General features: G+C 44.5%; 1 protein-coding gene across 1 annotated transcript in view; it reads right to left on the minus strand.

The window, feature by feature from the left end:
• LOC115619175 (DDB1- and CUL4-associated factor 12-like) overlaps window positions 1–19656 on the minus strand; it is a 33172-nt gene extending 13516 nt beyond the window's left edge. Inside the window, exons 1-4 of the mRNA XM_030511222.1 lie at window positions 19265–19656; window positions 17643–17897; window positions 2525–2731; window positions 875–935 (exon numbers count right to left, since the gene is read on the minus strand). Coding sequence (XP_030367082.1) covers window positions 875–935; window positions 2525–2731; window positions 17643–17897; window positions 19265–19348 — 607 coding nt within the window. The 5' untranslated portion in view covers window positions 19349–19656. The remainder of the gene's footprint in view (window positions 1–874; window positions 936–2524; window positions 2732–17642; window positions 17898–19264) is intronic.
• Between the last annotated feature and the right edge of the window lie 4051 nt (window positions 19657–23707).

Consider the following 23707-nt stretch of genomic DNA (forward strand, 5'->3'; position numbering starts at 1 on the left):
TAAATTTCTTCCCTCCACAATGTGACAATTTTTTTTTAATGCAGATATTTGGGTTGGAGAGTTGCAAGGATCAACTTTTATACTAAATTCAAAATCAAACTCCAGGATTAGCTTTTTGGTTTTGGAAAAAAAAAAAAAAAAAAAAGAAAAAAACCCAACAACTGAACTAACAATTCAAGTATTTGATTTTTATATGAGACCGCTATGATTTTCTGTCACCTGCAGTTTGATACCTCCCTGTATGGAATACTACACCCCATCAGCACAGACGGACAGTAAACTACTACATTAATACAACAGCATATTAGCATTGCTGCCTTTACTTAAGTAATACTTTATGAAGTTACACTCATTATCAAACTAGTTACTAAAAAGTCGGTAACTGACCTTTTTTATTACACCCTTCTGTATTAACTACCATAATATGCGTGCATATATATACACACACGACTTTACTGATAGCTTGATAAAACAGAGTTTTCATTAATCACTTTCATAGGATTTCAGAAAACTGATACTGCTCTGTTGTATTCTGAATTTATTAAATGATAACAAACACCCCTCTAGAAATTATTATTCTTGTGTGGAATCCTTCCCTTTAACTCACTGCATTTAGACACCTTTTCATGGCAACATCTACTGTAAGGACAGTAGTATTCTCTCTAATACTAGGAAGAAAAAAAACCTAAAATCAAATGTACACCAGGGCCTTACAAATAAAACAAAGCAAAGCATTGTACTAAGGCCAAGAATGGTTTAAATAGGTAAAGTAGTTCCGAGTGTTTTCAAATGCCTTGATAAAGGTGCTTCCCTAAGACCTATCAAGTGCTGTACATCATTATAAAATTCGGGGGGGGGGGGGGAATTACTTTACCAGAAACAGCCATGGTATCACTGATCCATGCAATTGAAAATATCCAGTCCTTATGTCCATCCTAAAAAAAAAAAAAAAAAAAAAGTAGCTACATACTTATATTTTTTTATTTCCTCAAATTCACATCCTTACTATAAAATAGCCAAAACATTATGCTTACAATATATGACCTAGAGATTGATTTTTCAAGACTATTAATTCAAGAATCTTAGCAGGTGAGAAACCTGTGGAGAAAAAAAGACCATAAGGCTCTAGTTCTGTTTGAAAAGCTGAAGAGTTGCAGCAGCACACAAACAAACAACAAGTCATACAAATCTTCAGTCAAGCCTTTCTGCAGCTGGTTATCTGCTACAGCAGAAACTCTGACCTGACCTCTGCTGTTGTAGTTAACATCCGTCAATATCTGCAAAGTCCTGAATTAAAAGTGAGAAATAAGAGGAATGCTTACAGGACACCACTATACTCATTTCAGTCTTTTCTTTTTAAGACTGGTGTTGTGGTTTAAGCCCAGCCGGTAACTCAGAACCACGCAGCTGCTCACTCACTCCCCCACTTCTTTCCCCCGCCGCTCCCGGAGGGATAGGGAGAAGAATCAAAAGAATGTAAATCCCACAGGCTGAGATAAGAACAGTCCAGTAACTAAGGTATCATACAAAACTACTACTACCACCAATAATAATAATGATAAGGGAAATAACAAAGGGAGAGAATATAAAACTAAACGGGGAAAGGAAAAAAACCCAACAATAAACACAAGTGATGCGCAATACAATTGCTCACCACCCACCGACCGATACCCAGCCCAAACCGAGCAGCAATCCAGGCCTTCCAGGTAACTCCCCCCAGTTTATATACGGGGCGTGACGTGCTGTGGTATGGAATACCCCTTTGGCTACTTTCGGTCAGGTGTCCTGTCTCTGCTTCCTCTTGGCTTCTTGTGTCCCTCCCTGGCAGAGCATGAGACTGAAAAGTCCTTGATTGGGGTAATCATTACTTAGCAACAACTAAAACATTGGGGTGTTATCAGTGTTGTTCTCAGACTAAAGTCGAAAACACAGCACTGCACCAGCTACTAAGAAGGAGAAAAATAACTGCTACAGCTGAACCCAGGAGAACTGGATTTTTTAAAAAGGCCTCATGATGCTTCAGAAATATAAGTAGCACCAGAGTCTAATCAAACTGCCATAAGCCACTGGGTTAGAACTAATCCTCAAAGCCAAGTTCCACCTCTGGAATAATACATAAGCTGCATTGGAGAAAGGGAAAATTTGAACAATTTATATCATCTCTTCAGTTTCTCAAAAGAGTTTTTTCACTAAAAGTGGTTTCAGAGGTCATCACCACAGTTAGACTTTAACAGTTAAGATTCTATTACATTTTCAATGCTTAAAAGTAATCTGAAGTAGACCTGAATGAAGGCGAGGAAGAAGAAATCTGATTCAGAACCCTGAGAATCATCTCTCATGTTTATGTACTCATATTTAAGATATCTTGTCAAAAAAACCCAACTTAATCAGGAATGTTTTCAAGCTTTCAGAAATTCACTCTCCACTACAAGACTCCCAAATCTAAACCTTGACTCTGACATTAGGCACTTCAAAGCAGTAATTCTTGTGACAGAATAAACTTTCCCCAAATACTCCCACTTACATCTCCCACACAGACAGGATTGAGTGTAGGCAGATGATAAACTGCAAGACTGTTGGGGTTGTCTCCACCAGTGGCCAGAAGGGTCCTCGAGGGGTTGAGCTCAATGGCATGAATACCACATCCCTGCTGGTTCACCATGCTGGCTTCACGATCTTTCAGAATAGGAATCTTGGTAATTTGACCAGTCTGGACATCTACTACAAATAACTGGGGAAAAAAAGCAGGAGATGTAAGACATGATCAAACAGATAAGAAAAGCAAAATGGTCAAATGTCCTCCCTATTTTGAACTGACATTCTTTAAGTTGGAATCCACAAATGCTGCAAGTATGGCTGAAAAATGCATAAATTCTTTCTTAAAACAACTAAACTAACTTAATTACAGTGGGTTTTATTTTAATCATCCCATTTGGTTTTCATAGCACTGGAACAGAGAAGATAAATTCGTCATGAGAGGTTTCCCATTTAACAAAACCTTCAAATCTAAAACTTTTCCCTGTTCAATACTGTGACAAAACAATATTGTTTTCCAGTTTCCCTGTACGACAGCAAAAGAGACCCACCTCAAAACAGGCAGTAAGCCCCAGGGGGCTTAGCACAAGTCTTGTGCCTCCATGGAGTTTTGGCTTTGACAAACACTTTATAAATGTATATAACTGGAGTTTATTTTCTGGTGATACACAGAGAATAGTAACTAAATATAGTACTGCCAGTGCAAACATCTAAAAAAGATATCTAGCTACATATCTCATCCTGCAAAAAGACTAGAAGTTGGAGCTCTATGTCGCTGTTCCCCCCCCAGCAGAAAACTCAGGTATAAAGCCTTACAACTCTTCAGACATCATTATACCCATAGCTATGTCAGTTCGAACATACATGACCATTACAACCTAAACCAAAACAAAGGTTTACATCACTTGCCAAAGCCCACTTTCATTTGGGAGGTTCTTGTGCTGGATCATTTCACAGATGTTCAGAGCACGGCTGCACTAACAGTCAAATAGGTATAACAGAGGGAACATGAGTGAAACAAGGAAATGGAGGATCTGAAGCTGACTTGGCTCTAAGAAAAGTGATATAGAATCACAGCCCAGGATTATAATTAAATTCCATCCTCCCCTCTCACCCCTTAAGTTTGTTCCTTCTATAACCAAAGAACATTGTCTCAAAGCCTTCGGAAGTGAAGATGAAGAAGACAACAACAAGAAAACAACCCAAGAAAATTCAGTGCAATTTTAAAAATATACACCTCAAGGAAATTGTTCTGAAATCCTTTGTCAGACATTTCTAGAAGGACAGGAGAGAAATCTAGAGGTTCCCAGAGAGGAGTTATATACAAGTTGGTTTTGGTGAACTCTCACAGACTGTAGATCCATTTCTTTAATAAGCATCAAAACCCCAAGAAAATTTAGCAGCTTATCTATTATTCTTGGTGTACTGAACTAGCAGAATATGTCAAATCAAAACCTGATAAAGTATGGTATGTTAAACTCATTCTGCAGAGAAAGCTGAAATCCATTCATCACTGTGTGCCGTGTCTAGAATTATGCACCATCTTCAACCTGCAACTAATCTTCTTCTGCAGGCAGCAGTCTTGCAAAGATGACTGTTCCTACAGGGACTGAATTTTCATGTTTAGTTCTTTATTTTGCACATGGGTGTGGGGTCAGGCAACAGCTGAAGTGCAGCTGAGTAGGAGGGAGGCACTCCTCACTTCTCTCCCAAGCCTTATAATGCAGTTCACTGCCTGAGACAGCTGGTAAAAACATGATGCACACAGCAGCCCCTCTGCCCTAACCATGTCCCTGAAAATTAACACCTGTGCTGTAGGATGACGACCCATAATTCCTTCTCTCATCCTCCCTTGTCCTTCCCCATGAGTGCATATCCTCTTTTCCTCCTCAGCATTTCCTTCCAGCAGAAAATCCCAATTCCCTCCCCTATCCTCCTTCAACTAATTAAAAAAAAAAAAAAAAAAAATCAATGGTGAAGGACCTAAGATTAAGGCTTGCAAGTGTCATTTGCAGGTCTTAAAGCTGGCACCAGAAGTGCTAATTATGAAAACACATCCACAGCTCAGAAAGTCCAGAGACTAAGGAAAATTGTGCTTCACCTGTAAGAGATTCACACTTCAAAGAGCATCTCAACAGGTATGAGGGCCGAAATTAAAAACCCTTCACATTCTCCAGTCTGACACCACTGTCATACATCCATGTTTCATACCAGGCGAATAAAAACTTACAAATTTGCAAAATTCCTTTAGCTAAACTCTAAACCAATTGGGCTGAAAAGGTAAAGAACTTGGAAACACACAATGCTGAAGCATCAGACCCTCACACTTCTTCTCTTGTTCTTCAAACCTCAACATCTTTTTCCTATAACAAGTTTCCAAATTAAAATATTCTCAGAAGCAGTAACAGGACATATTTCTTGTAGTGCTTTCATCTACTTGTACCCCACTCTAATCCATCATCAGCCCTTGAATTGCTTTGTCGTTTCTTCACTTTCCTCCTCCAGTTGCACAGCATTACCGTAACCAGAACAGCAACTGCTCTTAGGGCAAGAAATTTCATACAATTAAGGGATGGGCTTTGTAGTTTCAGCTGTAAAGTTTTAAGCAGCAACTTCTTGGTAAGGAACCTGGCAGACTGCAGGTAGTTTAAAAAACAACCACTGCCACCCTAGAATAAAATAAGCAAGCACTGCCTGCATATGCTAAGACTCTTGCATCAGCTGGGGCAGGACAGGAAACCAGAAGCTGACACTTGCAAGATGCACCACTGATTGCCAAGAAATCTCCCCTGTAAATCCAGCAAACAGAAGCCAAATTAAACCAAACAGTTGTTAGACACTTCTAGAGCCAGAAAGGGAAAAATGTTAAGAAACAAGACAGGCACCCAGCTAAGAATGCAGAAAATTTGAATAACATTTTAAGAGTTTTAAAGACACGAAACTAAAAGCAAAAAATATCTGACTGTTTGTCATGGTTTAAGCTCAGCTGGTAACTCAGAACCACACAGCCGCTCGCTCACTCCCCCACTTCTTCCCCCCCCGCTCCCGGAGGGATGGGGAGGAGAATTGAAAGAATGCAACTCCCACGGGTTGAGATAAGAACAGTCCAGTAACTAAGGTATAATACAAAACCACTACTGCTACCACCAATAATAATGATAAGGGAAATAACAAGGGGAGAGGATACAATTGCTCACCACCCGCCGACCGATACCCAGCCCGACCCGAGCAGTGATCTGGGCCTTCTGGGTAACTCCACCCAGTTTATATCCTGGGCATGACATGCTGTGGTATGGAATACCCCTTTGGCTACTTTGGGTCAGGTGTCCTGTCTCTGCTTCCTCCTGGCTTCCCATGCCCCTCCTCCCTGGCAGAGCATGAGACTAAGAAAGTCCTTGATCAGAGTAAACATTACTTTTAGCAACAACTAAAAACATTGGTGTGTTATCAGCACTTTTCTCAGACTAAAGTCGAAAACACAGCACTGCACCAGCCACTAAGGAGAAAAATGACTGCTACAGCTGAACCCAGGACACTGCTTTTAAACAAGTGCAGCCAAAACCAGCATACAATGACAAATCTGAAGAAAACAAACAAACAAACAGAAATTGGCCTACTTCCAAGCAAATTGGTACCTTTGCTACTTATTATTGGGAGAACTGGCTACCATGGATTTGGAGAAGGCTGAGGTTCTTAATGACTTCCTTGCCTCAGTCTTCACTTGCAATTGCTCTGACCACACCACCCAAGTCTTGGAAAGCAGAGGCAGGGACTGGGAGAATGAAGACCTTAGGCCCACTGTAGGAGAGGATCAGGTTTGAGACCATCTTAAGAACCTGAACGTGCACAAGTCCACAGGACCTGATGAAATCCATCCGCGGGTCCTGAAGGAGCTGGCGAATGAAGTTGCTAAACCACTGTCCACCATATTTGAAAAATTATGGCAGTCAGGTGAAGTTCCTGATGACTGGAAGAAGGGTAATATAACCCCCATTTTCAAGAAGGGGAAGGTGGAAGACCCGGGGAACTAAAGACCAGTCAGTCTCATCTCTGTGCCTGGCAAAATCTTGGGGCAGATTCTCCTGGAAAGCATGTTAAGGCACATGAAAAATAATGAGGTGGTTGGTGACAGCCAACATGGCTTCACTAAGGGGAAATCCTGCCTGACCAATTTGGTGGCCTTCTCTGATGGGGCTATGGAACTGATGGACAGGGGCAGAGCAGTTGACGTCATCTACCTGGACTTGTGCAAAGCGTTCGACACTGTCCCACACGACATCCTTGACTCTAAATTGGAGAGACATCAATTTGATAGATGGACCACTCAGTGGATAAAGAACTGGCTCGATGGCCGCACGCTAAAAGTTGTGGTAAACGGCTTGATGTCCAGTTGGAAAACTGTAACAAGTGGTGTCCCTCGGGGATCGGTGTCGGGACCAGTCCTGTTCAACATCTTTGTCGGTGACATGGACAGTGGGATTGAGTGCGCCCTCAGCAAGTTTGCCGATGACACCAAGCTGTGTGGTTTGGTTGATACGCTGGACAGAAGGGATGCCATCCAGAGGGACCTTGACACGCTTGTGAGGTGGACCAATGCCAACCTTATGAAGTTTAACCAAGACAAGTGTAAGGTCCTACACCTGGGTCGGGGCAATCCCAGGCACTGCTACAGGTTGGGTGGAGAAGAGATTCAGAGCAGCCCTGCGGAGAAGGACTTGGGGATGTCGGTTGATGAGAAGCTTAACATGAGCCGGCAGTGTGCGCTTGCAGCCCAGAAAGGAAACCATATCCTGGGCTGCATCAAAAGAAGCGGGACCAGCTGTGGCGTACTGAATGCACGGACTCAGGTCGGTGAGGATACTGAGACAAAGTTTATTACAATCAAGCCCCTTTTATTCCCTCATTCGGTACCTTCTCAACATGCCCGGGCATGCCACGCTTTTCCTGTCTCCCAGCATCCTGGCCCATCAGCCCAAGGCTTGTTCGGTATCAGGGTCTCAGATCTTGCATTCGGAGTGTTGCTCAAGCTCATCATGCAGATCCTGTCGCCTTTACCTCCCACATCTCCCCCTTTTTTGTTTTGTACATCTACTATCAATACCTGTTTGAGGGCTTGATCAATAAGAGATTGCATAAGTTTCATTAAACAAGGAATACAAATTAACAAGCTAATAAACACTAACAAAACAAGAGCTCCTAATACAATTTTTTTACCCATGCTCTTATTCCAAAAAATAAACCCAAAAAAAGGTTCCAGTCATCCTCAACCTTAAGTTTTCCTGTAAGTTCTTGAAGAGTTTGTATACTTTTGTGAACTGATTCAGAGTGGTCTGAAAGGTTCATGCAACATAGACCTTCAAAGTCCTTACACCCATGACCATGGGCAAGGAGAAGAAAATCTATGGCAGCCCAATTTTGTAAGGTTGCATGTCTTACGGAATCTGTATCAAGAAGGAGACTGGAAAGAGCATTAGATGTGGCATTTGTTTGCTTTGCAAGCCAACATCCTAATTTGTTTAGAGTTGCAAGAGCTTGTGCAGCGGCTACTCCTGGTGCAAAAAAGGACGCTGAGATTATCTCTGCAGGACTCCAGAATGTAGCCATGTCTTTGCAGTCAGGAGTAAAAGCATGAGCAGATCTTTTTAACCTGCGGAGATGGTGGAATCAAGTATAATTCAGTATCATAGAAATATTTGGGGTTAACATTGTTAATCTGCCTAGACTACAAGGGCCTCCTCATAGGTGAGAAGGGATACCAGGCCATGCTCGATCTCTGCAGATTAGAAAGACGCCTCAGGGAAGCGATATAGGATTATTAGAGGAGTGAGAAATGGTAAAAGACGTAAGATTACACCATATAGAAGCATTTCGATAGACAGACAAAGAAGAGTTAACAATTTGAATTAATGATTGATTCTGACCTGTATAATTAAAATACAAACATTCATCCATTTTAACAGAATTCAAAATTCAAAAAATTAAGAACATTCATAGGGTGTGTATCCCCCACTCCCCCTTTTTTGTTTTGTACATATTGGCCCATGGGAGAGTGTGGGATATCTGTTGTTGGAAAAGTGCTAAGGTAGTTTTGGCTGCATATCCAGGTCCATTATCAGTTTTTACCTTTTTTTTCTTTTTTTTTTCCATGCAGCAAATCACTTTATTGCCTATTGCTCTAGCTTTTATACCATTCTAGCAAAAGCTATCTTTAGCATATTGCTCTAACTCTTATACCAAGCTATTTTATCACATCATGTTTAGTTCCTGGTTTACAGTTTTGTTTTTTCAACATTCTTTGTTGTTTCACAAACAGTCCCAAAATAACCAGTTCCTTATCTTTCTGTTCTCCAGCTCCTGTCCAGCTGGGTTGCTCTGCTTAACCACAGTGTACTTTGCTGCTTCTTTAACTCTTTCTTCTCCAGCCAAGTAGTTACTTCTCTTTGGCAGTGATCAAATAGTTTCTATCCATCCTCTTCCACACAGTGTATTGCATGTCCGTCATTATCAAACAAAACAACGTTTTAAAATCATTTGGGGTAAATACATGAGTATCACAGAGAGACTGTATCAAATGGGTTGTATATGGAGCCCCAAGTCCATGGTTCGTCACTGTTTGTCTGATATCTTTAATAAGAGCACACGAGAGACCTTCCCATCGTGGATCTTGATCAGGCATATACATCACAGGGAAAGCACACAGTACATCTGCATCCCCCGCTCATCTCGCTTCTCCCTTTACAGCTGCCCATTTATCATGAGGGTCTGGGGGATATAAATCCGGTTCTTGTTCTGGATTGATCGGTCCAGAGTCAAATGGATCATCGGGGTCATCATAGGAATTATCAGGAGGCAGAACCGCAGGAGCAGCAGCAACAGGCTGAGTTTTTGGTCTTACAGCAGAGTCCGCCAAAGAGGGGGGCGGAGGGGAAGCCAAAAGTGCCGCTTCTACTTCCGTTGATTGCGAGCCAACACGAGTTTTTAAAGTTTCAAAAATAGTTCGCCAAGGGGTCAGTAAAGCGGTGGCAACCTTATCATTTTTCATGGCACGGTCCCACAAACTCCAATTTTGTCCCAAATCTCCGGGGTATAAATATTAGTGGAGTTAATAAATGGGTCAGCTTTTGATGCCCATAGAAGAACACGTTTCGATTCTTCCTCATCTACTTTCTTCCCATACTTCTTAAGAATATTAGTAAAGACTTGTAAAACACTTCTTTGATCTTTTGTTAAAGCAGTCCCCATAGTTCTCAGCCACTCACCTTTGTCCAGCAATAGGTAACTGAGTGCTCTGGATACGCTTCCTTTCAGCATTTAGTCCCGTAGTTCGGCTGAGCTATGCCACCGGATCGACAGCTAGTCTTCGTGCCCCACGTTGAGCACTATTTGTGGCGTATTGAATGCACAGACTCAGGTCGGTGAGGATACTGAGACAAACTTTATTACAATCAAGCCCCTTTTATTCCCTCATTCGGTACCTTCTCAACATGCCCGGGCATGTCACGCTTTTCCTGTTTCCCAACATCCTGGCCCATCAGCCCAAGGCTTGTTCGGTATCAGGGCCTCATAGCTTGCATTCAGAGTGTTGCTCAAGCCCATCATGCAGATCCTGTTGCCTTTACCTCCCACAACCAGCAAGTCAAAGGAGGTGATCCTGCCCCTCTACCCTGCTCTCGTGAGACCTCAGTTGGAGTACTGTGCACAGTTCTGGTGTCCTCAACATAAAAAGGACATGGAGCTGTTGGAGCAAGGCCAGAGGAGGGCCACGAGGATGATAAAAAGGCTGGAGCACCTCCCGTATGAAGACAGGCTGAGAAAGTTGAGGCTGTTCAGCCTGGAGAAGAGAAGGCTGCATGGAGACCTCACAGCAGCCTTCCAGTATCTGAAGGGGGTCTATAAGGATGCTGGGGAGGGACTCTTCCTTAGGGACTGTAGTGGTAGGACAAGGGGGAATGGGTTCAAACTTAAACAGGGGAAGTTTAGATTAGCTATAAGGAAGAAGTTCTTTACTGTGAGGGTGGTGAAGCACTGGAATGGGTTGCCCAGGGAGGTTGTGGATGCTCCATCCCTGGCAGTGTTCAAGGCTAGGTTGGACAGAGCCTTGGGTGACATGGTTTAGGGCAAGGTGTCCCTGCCCATGGCAGGGGGGTTGGAACTAGATGATCTTAAGGTCCTTTCCAACCCTTACTATTCTATGATTCTCTAAAGGACATTTGCAAATAACTTCAAAGCAGCCTGGCCTCTAAGAGTCTTGACAAAGTCCTGATAGCTGAACTATACAGTTATGGTTTTTTTCTTCCTTTATCTCAAGCAGGAATAAGAACTTCTCCAGCTACTCATTATACAGAAACTGAAAACCAGCCACAAAAACTTTTCCTGGATGCAGTAACCCTCCCCCCAACCTCCAAAGAGTGAACTGTGCATATTTGTCCCTTGATTTTAAGCATTGCACATCATTTGTTTCTTCCTGCTAGTAAAACATATGCATGTCAGCCATTAGCTTGCCAAATAACTTGACATCTAGGATTTACCAAGCCACGATTGCTTTGGGCGCCTGCCAAAAGTCCAAGGACCACACTTCATCTGTGAGAAATGGAGAATATCATGCTCTCTGCAGGACAACCTTGTTCTGACAAGGAAACAGGCTGGATGACATGACAGAGAAATACACACACACACACTTTTTTTTAAAGCAATTGAGATGTACAGCTTGCGACAGTGCTATCACTTGAGGATCAAGGCAGACAGGCATGGTTAAGTACTACTGTTGTCATAGCCATGAATCTTTACGATCTGACCCTACCTTTCACATCCCATGAGGTTACTAGCTGTATGTTTATTTTTCTTTTGGCTTGCAGAAGTGGAGAGAAGTCATTTTAGCAAATGGCTCCCATACAGTTATTATGTGGCTGTCCCCTTTTCAAACTGCTTATGATCAAGTTAATCAAGAAACTGCCCCACTTCACTAAGGAACTTCATTAATCAATTTGCCAAAAGTAAAGATTATGGCAAAGAATCAAGTATCTGAGGACCAGAGTCTGAAATGCAAAATCCATCCTTCTCTCGTATACAATACTGAGAGCAGAATGGTTTGCCAGGCTCTTCCACCAAGCCTATTTCCATTTTTTGACCTGCCTTTCAGCAACAGTTGGGGGGGGGAACAAACAAACAAACAAACAACAAAACAAAACACCAAACAAAAGTTACCAATTCATTAAATATAAGTGCCATTCCCATGCATCTTTAACTGAAAGCACTGACTTTATACAGCAAGATTAAAAACCAAGCCTATGAAATGCCATTTCAAGGCAGCACATAGACTCTTATGTCCTCTGCTGCTGCCGCTGCACACAGAACAGCAGAGGAACAAGCAGCCCTACCTTTTAGTTGATCATACAAATCAATTGGAACAAAAACAAAGGGTACCACCCTGAGCCACAGCATGCTTTTATTACACAAGTCCAGGTATATGACACCAGTTGCTCTTCCCTTATCCACCAATGCCATGACCCCATTGAGAAGGACACCAAATCTGTCAGGCACAATTTGCCCTTAGTGAAGCCATGTTGACTGTCACCAATCACCCCCTTATTGTCCTTAGCATAGTTTCCAGGAGGATCTGCTCCATGATCCTGCTGGGCACCGAGGTGAGACTGACTGGTCTGTTGTTCCCTGGGTCTTCCTTTTTAAAAATGGGGGTTATATTTTCTCCAGTCAGCAGGAACTTCACTGGACTACCAGGACTTCTCAAATATGATGGATAATGGCTTGGCAACTACATCCACCAGTTCCCTCAGGACACACGGATGCATCTTGTCAGGTCCCATGGACTTGTGCACCTTCAGGCTCCTTAGATGATCTCAAACCTGATCTTCTACAGCAGGCAGTTCTTCCTTTTCCCAATCCCTGCCCTTGCCTTGTGACTTGGGTAGTGTGGCTGGAGCTCTTGCTGGTGAAGACTGCTGCAAAAAAGTCACTGAATACCTCAGCCTTCTCCATGTCCTGGGTGACCAGGTCTCCTATTTACTTCCAGAGGGGGCCCACATTTTCCTTTGTCTGCCTTTCATCCCCATTGTACCTATAGAAATTTTTCTTGTTGCCCTTAATATCCTTGGCCAGACTGAGTTCTGTCAGGGCTTTAGCTTTCCTAACCTGATCCCTGGCTCCTCTGACTATTTCTCTATCTTCCTCCCAAGGCTACCTGTGCTTGCTTCCACCTTCTGTAGGCCTCCTTTTTATGCTGGAGTTTGTTCAGGAGCTCCTTGTTCATCCACACAGGCCTCCTGCCAGACTGCATCACTCCTGAGCTTGGAGGTGATCCTTGAATATTATCCAACTTTCTTGGACTCCTCTTCCATCCATGGCTTTCTCCCATAGCGCTCCTCCAAGCAGATCCCTCAAGAGGACAAAGTCTGCTCTCCTGAAGTCCAGGGTAGTGAGCTTGCTGGGCACCCTCCGTGCCATCCTAAGGATCTCAAACTCCTCCATTTCATGGTCACTGCAGCCAAGGCTGCCCTCCACCTTCACATTCCCTACGAGCCCCTTCCTGTTGGTGAGGGCAAGGTCCAGCATAGTTCCCCTCCTCGTTGGTTCCTCTATTGCTTGGAGAAGGAAATTATCATCAACACATTCCAGGAACCTCCTGGATTACTTGTGCCCTGTTGTGTTGTCCCCCCAACAGATATTGGGGTGGTTGAAGCCCCCCATGAAGAAAAATGCTTGTGAACGCAAGGCCACACCCATCTGTCTATAGAGGGCCTCATCCTCTCAGTCTTCCTGGTCAGGTGGCCTGTAACAGACCCCCACTGTAATGTCCCCTGTCCTCGCTCTCCCTTTAATCCTGACCCATAAGCTCTCAGTTGACTCCTCATCCATCCCCAGGCAGAACTTTGTGCACTCCAGCCAAGCTCCAAATGAAACATGGACTCTTTAAAGACTAAGCTATCAAACTGGTATGTCTCCTTTCCCGTGGAGATCAGAACATGCACTCATATTGGCACAAAACCTACTCACAGGTTGTGCGGTACAAGAAACGCAAGTGGGTAATGGCCTCACATGTCCTCCTCAAAAGGGTCCAAAGAGAAACAATCCATGATATAAAGAAACATCTGAGATGTGAGCAGCGGTAAGAGAAGCCAGTGAGTTGACTGACTCTGATCTCACATTTCCAGGGACAAGACCACATAATCAGGCACTCTACCTTGCTGTGAAACTCTGAAGTGCTACTAATTAATGGGCACACACTTTGATATCCTTGAATTTGTTTACTGCCAAAATCACATTTGTCAGTTTTTATTTGTGCCTTGCCCTCTGTGTTTAATTTCAGGAGGCTGGCAGACAGTTAAACCATGTGGACAGATGCCAAAGGATGTAGAAGTGAGGGACTTCACCTGCTAAAGGGCATCTCTACCACCCACACCGTATCTGGCACAAAAAAATACCAGACTGAAGAGAGACACATGCAACTGACAGAAAACCAAATACTCTTGAGACAAGAAACAATACCTGGCTATTTAGTCATAAGCCACTGAAAGAAAGGTGGAGGCATCAATTACAGGCATCAGAGGTTTATTTACATTGAGTTTTGGTCACTGTTCAGTGGACTTTGATTAGTTACAAACTGTAGGAGCATGACTTCTCATTCCCTGGGATCAGAAACAAGCAGTCATCTTGATTCTTCATTACATGCGCAAAGTCAGAAGATACATTAACTTGCAAAGCAAGCAGAAATCATTTTCCACATAGAGAGTCCATGTTCACAGATGGAAGAGTAACTGTGCATTGTATTCTTACCACTATAACCCCAGGACTACAAGACTAGGTTATAATTGTATCAGATGCACAGAAGAGACATGGGATCTCTTGAACAAATTTGAAGTCTCTAAGAAGAAACAAGAGCTGGTGACTTACAGCAGGGCATCCATTCATATTGTCTGCCTGGAGACAACATTATGAATCTACCAAAGAGAAAAAAGGTATCAGCTAGCATTCAGAAAGCAACTCATTCATGCCATAGAAAAGCCACCTGAGAAACCAGAAGAGAGTATTCAGTAAGGAATTTTTTAAACACAAATATACATATCAGGCCTACCTGGAGAGAACAAAAAAGGGGGGGGGGGGGGGGAGGGGAGGAGAATGGGACACGGACATGACCACACACCTTTAAGAAACCCAAATATTTGATTTACAGCTGGCCAACTGTGAGCACCAGAATCCACTGGAGAACAATAAAGTAATTTCATATATACAATCATACCCAGGGATATTTTTAAGGATAGAAAGTTATCCCAAATAATTAAGCAAGTTATAATCCTCATTAAAAATGAGCAATTGACAGAGCTCCGTATTCTCTTCAGTGTTTATAGTGAGTAGTACTGTCACGTGACTAAAAGCAAACCTACTCCTCTATGACAAGAATGTATTTTTTGGTTTGTTATTAAAAAACAGTTAATCTTCTGGCACAGCACAGCCAAGGGCAATTTATAAAATTAAATGCTAAAAGCACTCAGTGCCACATTCAAGCTTTAATTAAAGTAACTACTACGGTTAATGTTTTTCTGTTGCATTAACTTTAATTACATGCAACTCCAATGCAGCAAACTCCATTAAAATCAGCCAAGTTGTCTTAGATTTACTCCCAACTTAAATGCTACAACTTCAGCATATGAGAATTGGCAAAGGAATTCTTTATTAGGTCGCTTACTCAGGAGATGAGAGAGAAAAATCTTATAATTAGAGCACAGAGTTTAATGCTCCATTTGTTCAAATGTGAACACAAAGCAACCAAGCTAAAGCTATTACAGTATTCTTAATTCATATAATCTTTCACAGTGCTGAAGTGGCTTCTTTTATTAAAGTAAAATATAATGATTACAAAAGACAAGGCCCATCTGTAACATTAAGTCTAGCTGCAGAAGCATACACTTCATTGCAGCATATGCAGTGGGAACAACAATATGGTTGAATCCTCCTTCAGTTCGACAATTGTTTGGTCCCAAACAATTTTCTGCTAGGTTGCGTTAACAATGCACTTGCCCATTTATCTTTGCTGTAGCAGTGCTGGAACTACAGAAGTTACAGAACACAGCAACATCGTTGCAGCTCTATAAAACACGTAGTCATCTTACTAGAGTAAGCAAGATTTCAGAGAGCTTGTCTCCTGTAAGCTGTTCCACAAACAGTGCTGGCGGCTGACCAGCCAGGGTGATGAACACATGTGGAGAAAGAAGGCAGACAGATTCTATTTCAGTTAAAAGACTATTTTGTTTATACAGCTAGACCTTGCTTCTTAAAAGCTACTGCATTAAAGCCTTCTGTGTAACTAGGAATAACAACAGAACATCCAAAATTAAAATACCAGTCCCTTGCAAGTCAGATCACTGAGCACAGCTTCTGTGCAAAAAAAACCCAACAAAACACCACACAAAAAACCCACAACTCACCCCCCCCCAACCAACCAACCAAGCAAAAACCAACCAACCAAGCAAAAAAAAAAAAAACCAACCCAAACCAAAAAACCCTCAAGGCAAACAAGGAATCACACCAACTGATACGCTTTGAGGTTTAAGAGCTGCTTGATCTATACATTCCTTACAACACCCAATTCATTTCCATGGCAATAACCAACTTGGAAAGACCAAATTTGGGATTTTGCACTAATTAAATCAGAACTTCATACATGTGTAAGCTAAAATGCTGAGTTGTAAATTGGGACCACTCTGTTGAGAGCAAGATGTTAGGATGTAAATTGGGACCGCTTTGTTGAGAGTAAGATGGGCTGGTGTGGCCTTGAGGTATGTATAAAACAAGGGTAGCCTGTGAAGATAAGAAAGGAATGACAGATGGGGCCGGTTCTTCAAGATGAGGAACAAATCAGAACTAACCTAAAACACAGACACAACTGTTAAGTAATTCACAAGAGTCTTTTCGCATGTGCAAGCACAAAGGTCAATCAGTGGAAGACTAGCGATGACCATCGGGAGACCACTACTCAGCAAGAAAAGCACATGCGTAATTAAAATGTAAATATTACTATTAGTTTCAGGAACTCTAATGTAAAACATTTCCTGGAAAGGTTGTAAATATGCATAAGTGTGTTGGATATACAGATGCTGCTTGTAGACTCCAGGTGCACTCACCTTTGCAAAATGATTCGCGTGTGCGCCCAGTGCTGCAATAAAGAATGCCTGCTTTCTAAAACTCCAAATTGAGTCTTAGAGAGCTTCTTTGACCATCTTTTGCGGTAACACATGAAACTGCAACCTCCACCAATGAAGTTGGGCTACTAACTCCAGCAGAGAGAATATTACCTAAGAAGTATGATCTCCTCCATTTACTAATCACATAGGACATTATTTTAATAATCCCCTATCAAGTGATGCTTTGGATCTGAAACATTAAGAGTCTGAAGAGGTTTCAATTTTTGCTAAAGCATATAAAGGTACATAAGCAAGGGAAGTTATTTGAACACTGAAAACAGATTTAGAGTAAAAAAAAATTTAAAAAAAAAAATCACAAAGTGAAAAAGCAAAGGAAAAGAACCTGAAGATCTGAAATTATTTTTTTAAGCTTGGAACATTTCTAGCTACTCTGAAGAATATCTGGAATTTAACCACAGTTTTGAGGTTTGTAACAACTTTTCAAATTCATCAGCACAGAACCATACATAAAGCCAAACTGTATAAGACTGAGCATAATGAGAAAAAGAGCCTTACTAGAAACTTCTGCCAGGCAGATAGCTACCATTTAGCAAAGCTAGCACCACTCGTTAACTCACCATTTGCAGGACAGGAAGAAAATTCCAACCCCATTGTTGCTCTCCATCCCGCAAACAGATGTAAATCGCTCTATGCAGATTAGACAAATACTGAGAGGTACAGGCCTGGTGTTTTGGTTTGCAGCCATCTGCATAGTACCACATTTTCAGATGAGAATGGGCAATGGTTAAGTATTACCCTGATTCAAAACTAACTGTGCACGATTAGGACTGTGCTCCTAATTGCTTCCTAATGTTTTCCTTGGCAGTCTACATACTTCGATTATAATAAGTATCATTTGGGGGTGGAGGTGCAATAATTAACCAAGGTAAGAGAAAGAGAGGTAGCACTTACTGTGTTGCATTTTGTCCCACACACCACTTGTCGGTGGTTCAGCCACTGGGAAGCAAACACTTTATTAAGGGTTCCGAGGTAGAATTCTCTTTCCTTCAGGAGACTGGGAAGCTGCTGGGCTGTGTATCCATGCAACAAGTGGTGATAGCTGGACTCATTCTGCATCCTGACCTCTCTACCTTTCAGATAGTAGACCAGGGACCTCTTCACCAGGGGGAGCCTTTTCCTTTTGTGAACTGAGTGATCCCACCCATACTGCAGAAAAGAAGCATGAAAATTAGATAAAGTAACTAGAACAAACTTAAAGACACAGAATTATAGAATAGTTTGGGCTGGAAGGGACCTTCAAAGGTCATCTAGTCCAACCCTCCTGAAATGAGCAGGGACATCTTCAACTAGATCAGGTTGCCCAGAACCACATCCAGCCTCGCCTTGAATGTCTCCAGGAATGGTGCACCACCTCTCTGGGCAATCTGTGCCAGTATTTTATCACCCTCTTTGTAAAGAATGTTTTCCTCACATCCGGGCTGAATCTTCCCTCTTCTGGTTTAAAACCATTATCCCTCGTCCTGTCGCAACAGGCCCTGCTAAAAAGTCTTTCCCCATCTTTCATATAGGCCCCTTTTAAGAGGTCTCCCTGAAGCCTTCTCTTCTCCAGTCGGAACAACCCCAACTCTCTCAGCTGTTCCTCATAGGAGAGGTGCTCCATCCCTCTGATCATTTTTGTGGCCCTTCTCTGGACCCTCTCCAACAGGTCCATGTCTTTCCTGCACTGAGGACTCCAGAGCTGGATGCAGTACTCTAGGTGAGGTCTCACCAGAGCGGAGTAGAGGGGCAGAATCACCTCCCTTGACCTGCTGGCCACGCTCTTTTGGACGCGGCCCAAGATACACGACCTTTCTAAATTCAAAGATAGTCTCAGCAAAATACTGAAGTCTTCCAAACTACCCATGGAATACCATACACCAAAGATTAACTTGTAAATGCCGATACAACCCTCAGCAACATAAAATTAAACATAAATATTTGCTAAAGAAGCAACACTGAGATGACATTAAAAACAGTTCACACCAATTCGGCACTGTTAAGACGCCAGATGCTTATAGAAAGAAGAAGAAGCGGAGAAGCACTTTAAATAGAAGAGAGCAGCCCCGGCAGCCCCCTGCCGTTAATTCGGCGGGTTTATGGGTGACACCGCAGGGGCCGCCCGATACCGACCGCACCGTTCATCGGTCTCCTCCAGCCCGGCCTGGGGTAACCCCGCAGCATCGCTCAGCCCAGGGACAGTGGGGCCCCGGCGGTTACGGGCCGAACGACTGAAACCAACGGGGACAGCACCGAGCAGAGAGGGGAGCGGCAGGAACCCGGGAGAGCCCCCGACGCCGGGAACGAGGGCTGCCCTGCTGCATCGCACCGAGACATCCCCCCACCATCGGAGCCAAGACTACTCCGCATCCCTCCACCAGGACACCTTCCCCAGGCACCGAACACCCCCCTCCCCCCACTTCCGCACCCCAACCAGGCATCGGGACACGGCAGCCCCCAGTCAGGGTCAACCTTCCTCCCAAGCACCAGCATGTACCTCACCCCCATACACCCGTTCCCCCATTCCCCTGACCTACCTGCTCCCCCTGGAGCCCCCCGGGCTCTGTGAGGGCGGCAGTCGACGCCGCTTTCCGCTTCCTGCTAACTGTTTTCCGGGCCATAGAAGGAAGCGAAGGAGAGGCCGAGAGCCCGGCCTGGGCCCCACATGGAGCACGAGGGGAAAGTAGCCGCTAGGGGACGGGGCATATAAGTGCCGAGAGCTGGACCCGGTCACTGTCTTCGCCGCAGATCACACCGACCGCGCTTCACGACATCTTTCCCGGGATTTTTTTTTACGACAGTCGCGTTGCGCCTTTGCAACAGCTCCTTCACCCCGCCCGAGAGCCTAATTTCTTAGCAACCAGAGGAGGCAGGGCGGCGAGCTTGCCCGCCCCCTTTGCGATTGCCAGGCAGCGTGGCCCCGTCGGGGTCAGAGCGGCGTCGGTGGAGACGGTGCTGCTCAGAGTGAAGCTTCCCGGCCTCGCCCCATATGCATTCTCCGCTGCCCTGCACGGATCGGTGGGGTTGACTGGCGGCCTCTCCGGGCCCCGTCAATTTAAGCATAGGAGAGGTGCAGGCTAGCTGTTTTCATTCTTCATTTATTTTTGAGCAACCGAAGCTTGATGGGCAATGCCTGGAGAGCAGGGCAGGCAGTATTTTGGCAGCCTGTGCTGCTTATGTGAGACAAAAATCAACTATATCACAGTCCGAGAGTGAGGAGGAGTAGCTGATGCCACAGCGCTGAGACATGGGAAGGGTACTCTGGCAACTTGAAGCAGCAGAAGATGCAGGTTTGGTATCGTCCACTGAGAGCCAGCCTGTGAGAGTATTCCTGTTGATTGTAGCATGCGCAATCTATACTGAAGTTCTCCATCTCTCCTGTGGGAAAATCTGACCACAAGCATAAAACACTTCCTCCAACCCTTCCATAGCCAGCCTGGAGGGGCTAAGGCCTGGCACCAGCTTTGCTTTGCAAAACTTTATCCCAGGTTTCCCTTAGAGAGACTCATTTAACTAGCAGACAGCTTGGTTTTATCACCTGGCTTCTCCAAGTGAATATGAGGGTCTGGTGCATGTTGCTTGGTGCACAATAAGGTGCTTAGTCAAACTTTGAGGTGCTCTATTCCACTAGAAAACTCCCTTATTGCAGGGGAATTAAAGGGCATATGGAATATTTGTATTTAATTATGCCACTTTAAAACTGTTGTGGGTGGATGTGTGTTTTTCCTTGTGTCCCCATGGCTCATATGCAATTCTTCCTATGCTTTTATAGAGGAAAAAATTAGAGTGACCCAAACCTAATGATTGCTATTTTGCAAGTGACATTGCAGAGAAAAGAATAAGGAGGAGAGGAAAAAAATCCATGACATGCAGGCAGACTGCAAAAGAGACTGATAAAGAAGGTAGTTCTTTTATGCCATTTTTTTGTGTTTTCATCTAACAAACCTCAAAGACAAGGGCGTGTGCTCAGGGGCTCCTCCAGCACCTCCTGTCCCTCACCCCAGAACAGGGCCGGAGCCAGAGACACCACCCGCCACACCACTGCCTCACCCTTCGGGGAAAGAGGCGGAGCTCCCCTCGCCCCCCCCCCTCCACGTTGAAGTGACGTCACCACGACCATTCCCCGATTGGGCTGATGGGGACAGGTGACCTCGTGATGTGATGCTAGGCGCGTCGCCGGGGAAGTGAGGTGGAGGACAGTTAGATAAGATGGCGTCGTCTGGTTGTGGGGCTGGAAGTGGTAATATGGTGTGGGTTTCATAGGGGCAAGTAGTGATCTCGGGGATAGCCAGAGCCGCTAGGCGTCGCGCAGGTAATGAGCGGGCCGGTAGGGAGTGGGGGTCCGGGTCCTGGTCTCCCTTGTAATAGGGCCTGAACAAGGGGGCGCAGCTAGCTGCTCTTTGGGGCCTTTGCCCCGCTGTCGGGCCAAACTTTGCTGCCGCCTCTTCTCGTCTGGGGCGAGGGGCTCTGTGCCCCTGTCATGATTCAGCAAATGTGAAATGTCGGCAGGGAGGCTGGTGGGGCTACTGGCCTCCCAGTGGGGGGCTTGCGGGTTGGGGGGCTGCTCCCCCTAGCCATGGAGAGGAGTGAGCCTGTGGGTGCTGTGTTTGTGTATGGCCTTGCTCCACCTTCACAGTGTATCGATAGTGCTTTTGAAGGTACTGTTTAATGGAGATGAGAACCTGCATGGTCAGCTCATAGGGATGGAGTCCTGGTGCTCTGTCCTGGGCTAGACCTGAGAAACAGAGGGAGGTCAGGCAAGTAGAGTGACGCTCCTTCTTTCCTTACACTCTTATACTTTCTGGCAATTTTGGGGTCTGCCTGAGTCAAGGGAATACCTTTCTGCTCAATAACCTTTGATGAATTTGCTTTCTAAGAGCCAATTGCCATTGAAATCTGAGTAAATGGTTAGCGTCTATAATGCTTGGAAGCAAGTTTCTCCCTATGGCAATCAAATCTTCTGTGAAGAACCAAAACATCTGCTTTTGGGGGGTGGTTGTATGTGCATGTGTGTGTGGCTTTTGTCAAGTCTGCTGTCAGGTAATTTGTTAATTTCTGATTCTTGCATTCTGAAAACTAAACTACTCATCTTTCCTATGCCATTTGTGACCAGATTTCTACTGCATTCAGTCTTTGGTTGTGTCTTCTTGTAGGCTGAAGAGCCAAACTTCAGTTTACTTAATAGGTCTTAGCCCTCTGCATCTCTGTTTATGCATGTTAGCTGTTTCTGGATCTTTTCCAGTTAGCTGTTTTGCTTTTGAATGGAGAAGAGGATCATATTTTTCTCTGCATTTGAGATGCAGGCATACCATGGGTGTGTACACTGCTGTAAGAGTACTAAAGTTTTGGAGTTTCTAACTTCCTGATAATGCCTTGTGTTGTGTTTAGCTCAGTGCTAGAAGTAAAACACGTAACACTTGTATGAAGCTATTTAGTATAATTCAGGAACTGTCTTCCTGAGTTTTGATAGCTCAAAGTCTATTTAGGATTGCTTTGTTTTTTTAACTAGTAAAATAAATCATAATAGATGGAAATAGATAGATGGGATAGGGCTCTAGAAGAGAAGGGAGTCCAAGAGAGCTGGTCAATATTTAAGCACCACTTCCTCCAAGACCAGTGTATCCCCATGATGAAGAAATCGGGCAAAGGGGGCAGGAGACCTGCATGGATGAGCAGGGAGCTCCTAGTAAATCTCAAACACAAGAAAGAAATTTATGGGATGTGGAAAAAGGGCCAGGCCAAGTAGGAGGATTATAGGAACATCGTCAGGGTATGCAGGGATGCGACAAGGAAGGCCAAGGCCCACTTGGAATTGAGCCTGGCAAAGGACATCAAGGACAAAAAGAAGGGCTTCTACAAGTATATGAGCAGCAAAAGGAAGATGGGGAAACTGTGGGGCCACTGCTGAATCAGATGGGTGTCCTGGTAACAGAAAACACAGAGAAAGCAGAATTACTGAATGCTTTCTTTGCCTTAGTCTTTACCGCTAAGAACGGCCCTCAGGAGTCCCAGACCTCAGAGGTTATCAATGAAGGCCAGAGAAAGGAAGACTTCCCCCTGGTTGTAGAGGGTTGGGTTAGGGATAGGCTAGACAGACTTAACACCCATAAATCCATGGGCCCTGATGGGATGCACCCAAGGGAACTGAGGGAGCTGGCAGATGTTGTTGCTCTGCTGCTCTCCATCATCTCTGAAAAATCATGGAGAATGGGAGAGGTGCCAGATGACTGGAGGAAGGCTAATGTGACCCATCTACAGAAAGGGCAAGAAGGAGGACCCGGGAAACTACTGGCCAGTCAGCCTCACTTCCATCCCTGGAAAGGCAATGGAACAGGTCATTCTGGAGGTCATCACCAAGCAATGAACAGTGAGGTGGATTGAGAACTTGTTGAATGGCAGAGCTCAGAGGGTTGTGATCAGCAGAGTAGAATCCAGTTGGAGGCCTGTAGTCAGTGGTGTTCCCCAGGGATCAATACTGGGTCCAGTCTTATTCACCATGTTTATCAATGACCTGGATCAAGGGCTAGAGTGTACCCTCAGCAAGTTTGCTGATGATACAAAGCTGGGGGAGTGGCTGATACACCTGAAGGCTGTGCTGCCATTCAGCAGGACCTTGATAGGCTGGAGAATTGGGCAGAGAGAAACCTCATGAGGTTCAAGAAGGGCAAGCATAGGGTACTGCACCTGGGGAGGAAGAACCCCAAGTACCAGTACAGGTTGGGGGCTGACCTACTAGAGAGCAGTTCAGCATCGGGAGGAGTGTGGCCAGCAGGTTGAGGGAGGCGATCCTCCCCCTCTACTCAACCCTGGTGAGGCCCCATCTGGAGTACCGTGTCCAGTTCTGGCCTCCTTAGTATAAGAAAGACAAGGAGCTACTGGAGAGGGTCCAGCAGAGGGCCACAAGGATGATCAGGGGTCTGGAGCATCTCTCTTATGAGGAGGGATTGCGGGAGCTGGGCCTGTTTAGTCTAGAGAAGAGA

Source organism: Strigops habroptila, chromosome W (genome assembly GCF_004027225.2).
Source record: "Strigops habroptila isolate Jane chromosome W, bStrHab1.2.pri, whole genome shotgun sequence".
Lineage (NCBI taxonomy): Eukaryota > Metazoa > Chordata > Aves > Psittaciformes > Psittacidae > Strigops > Strigops habroptila.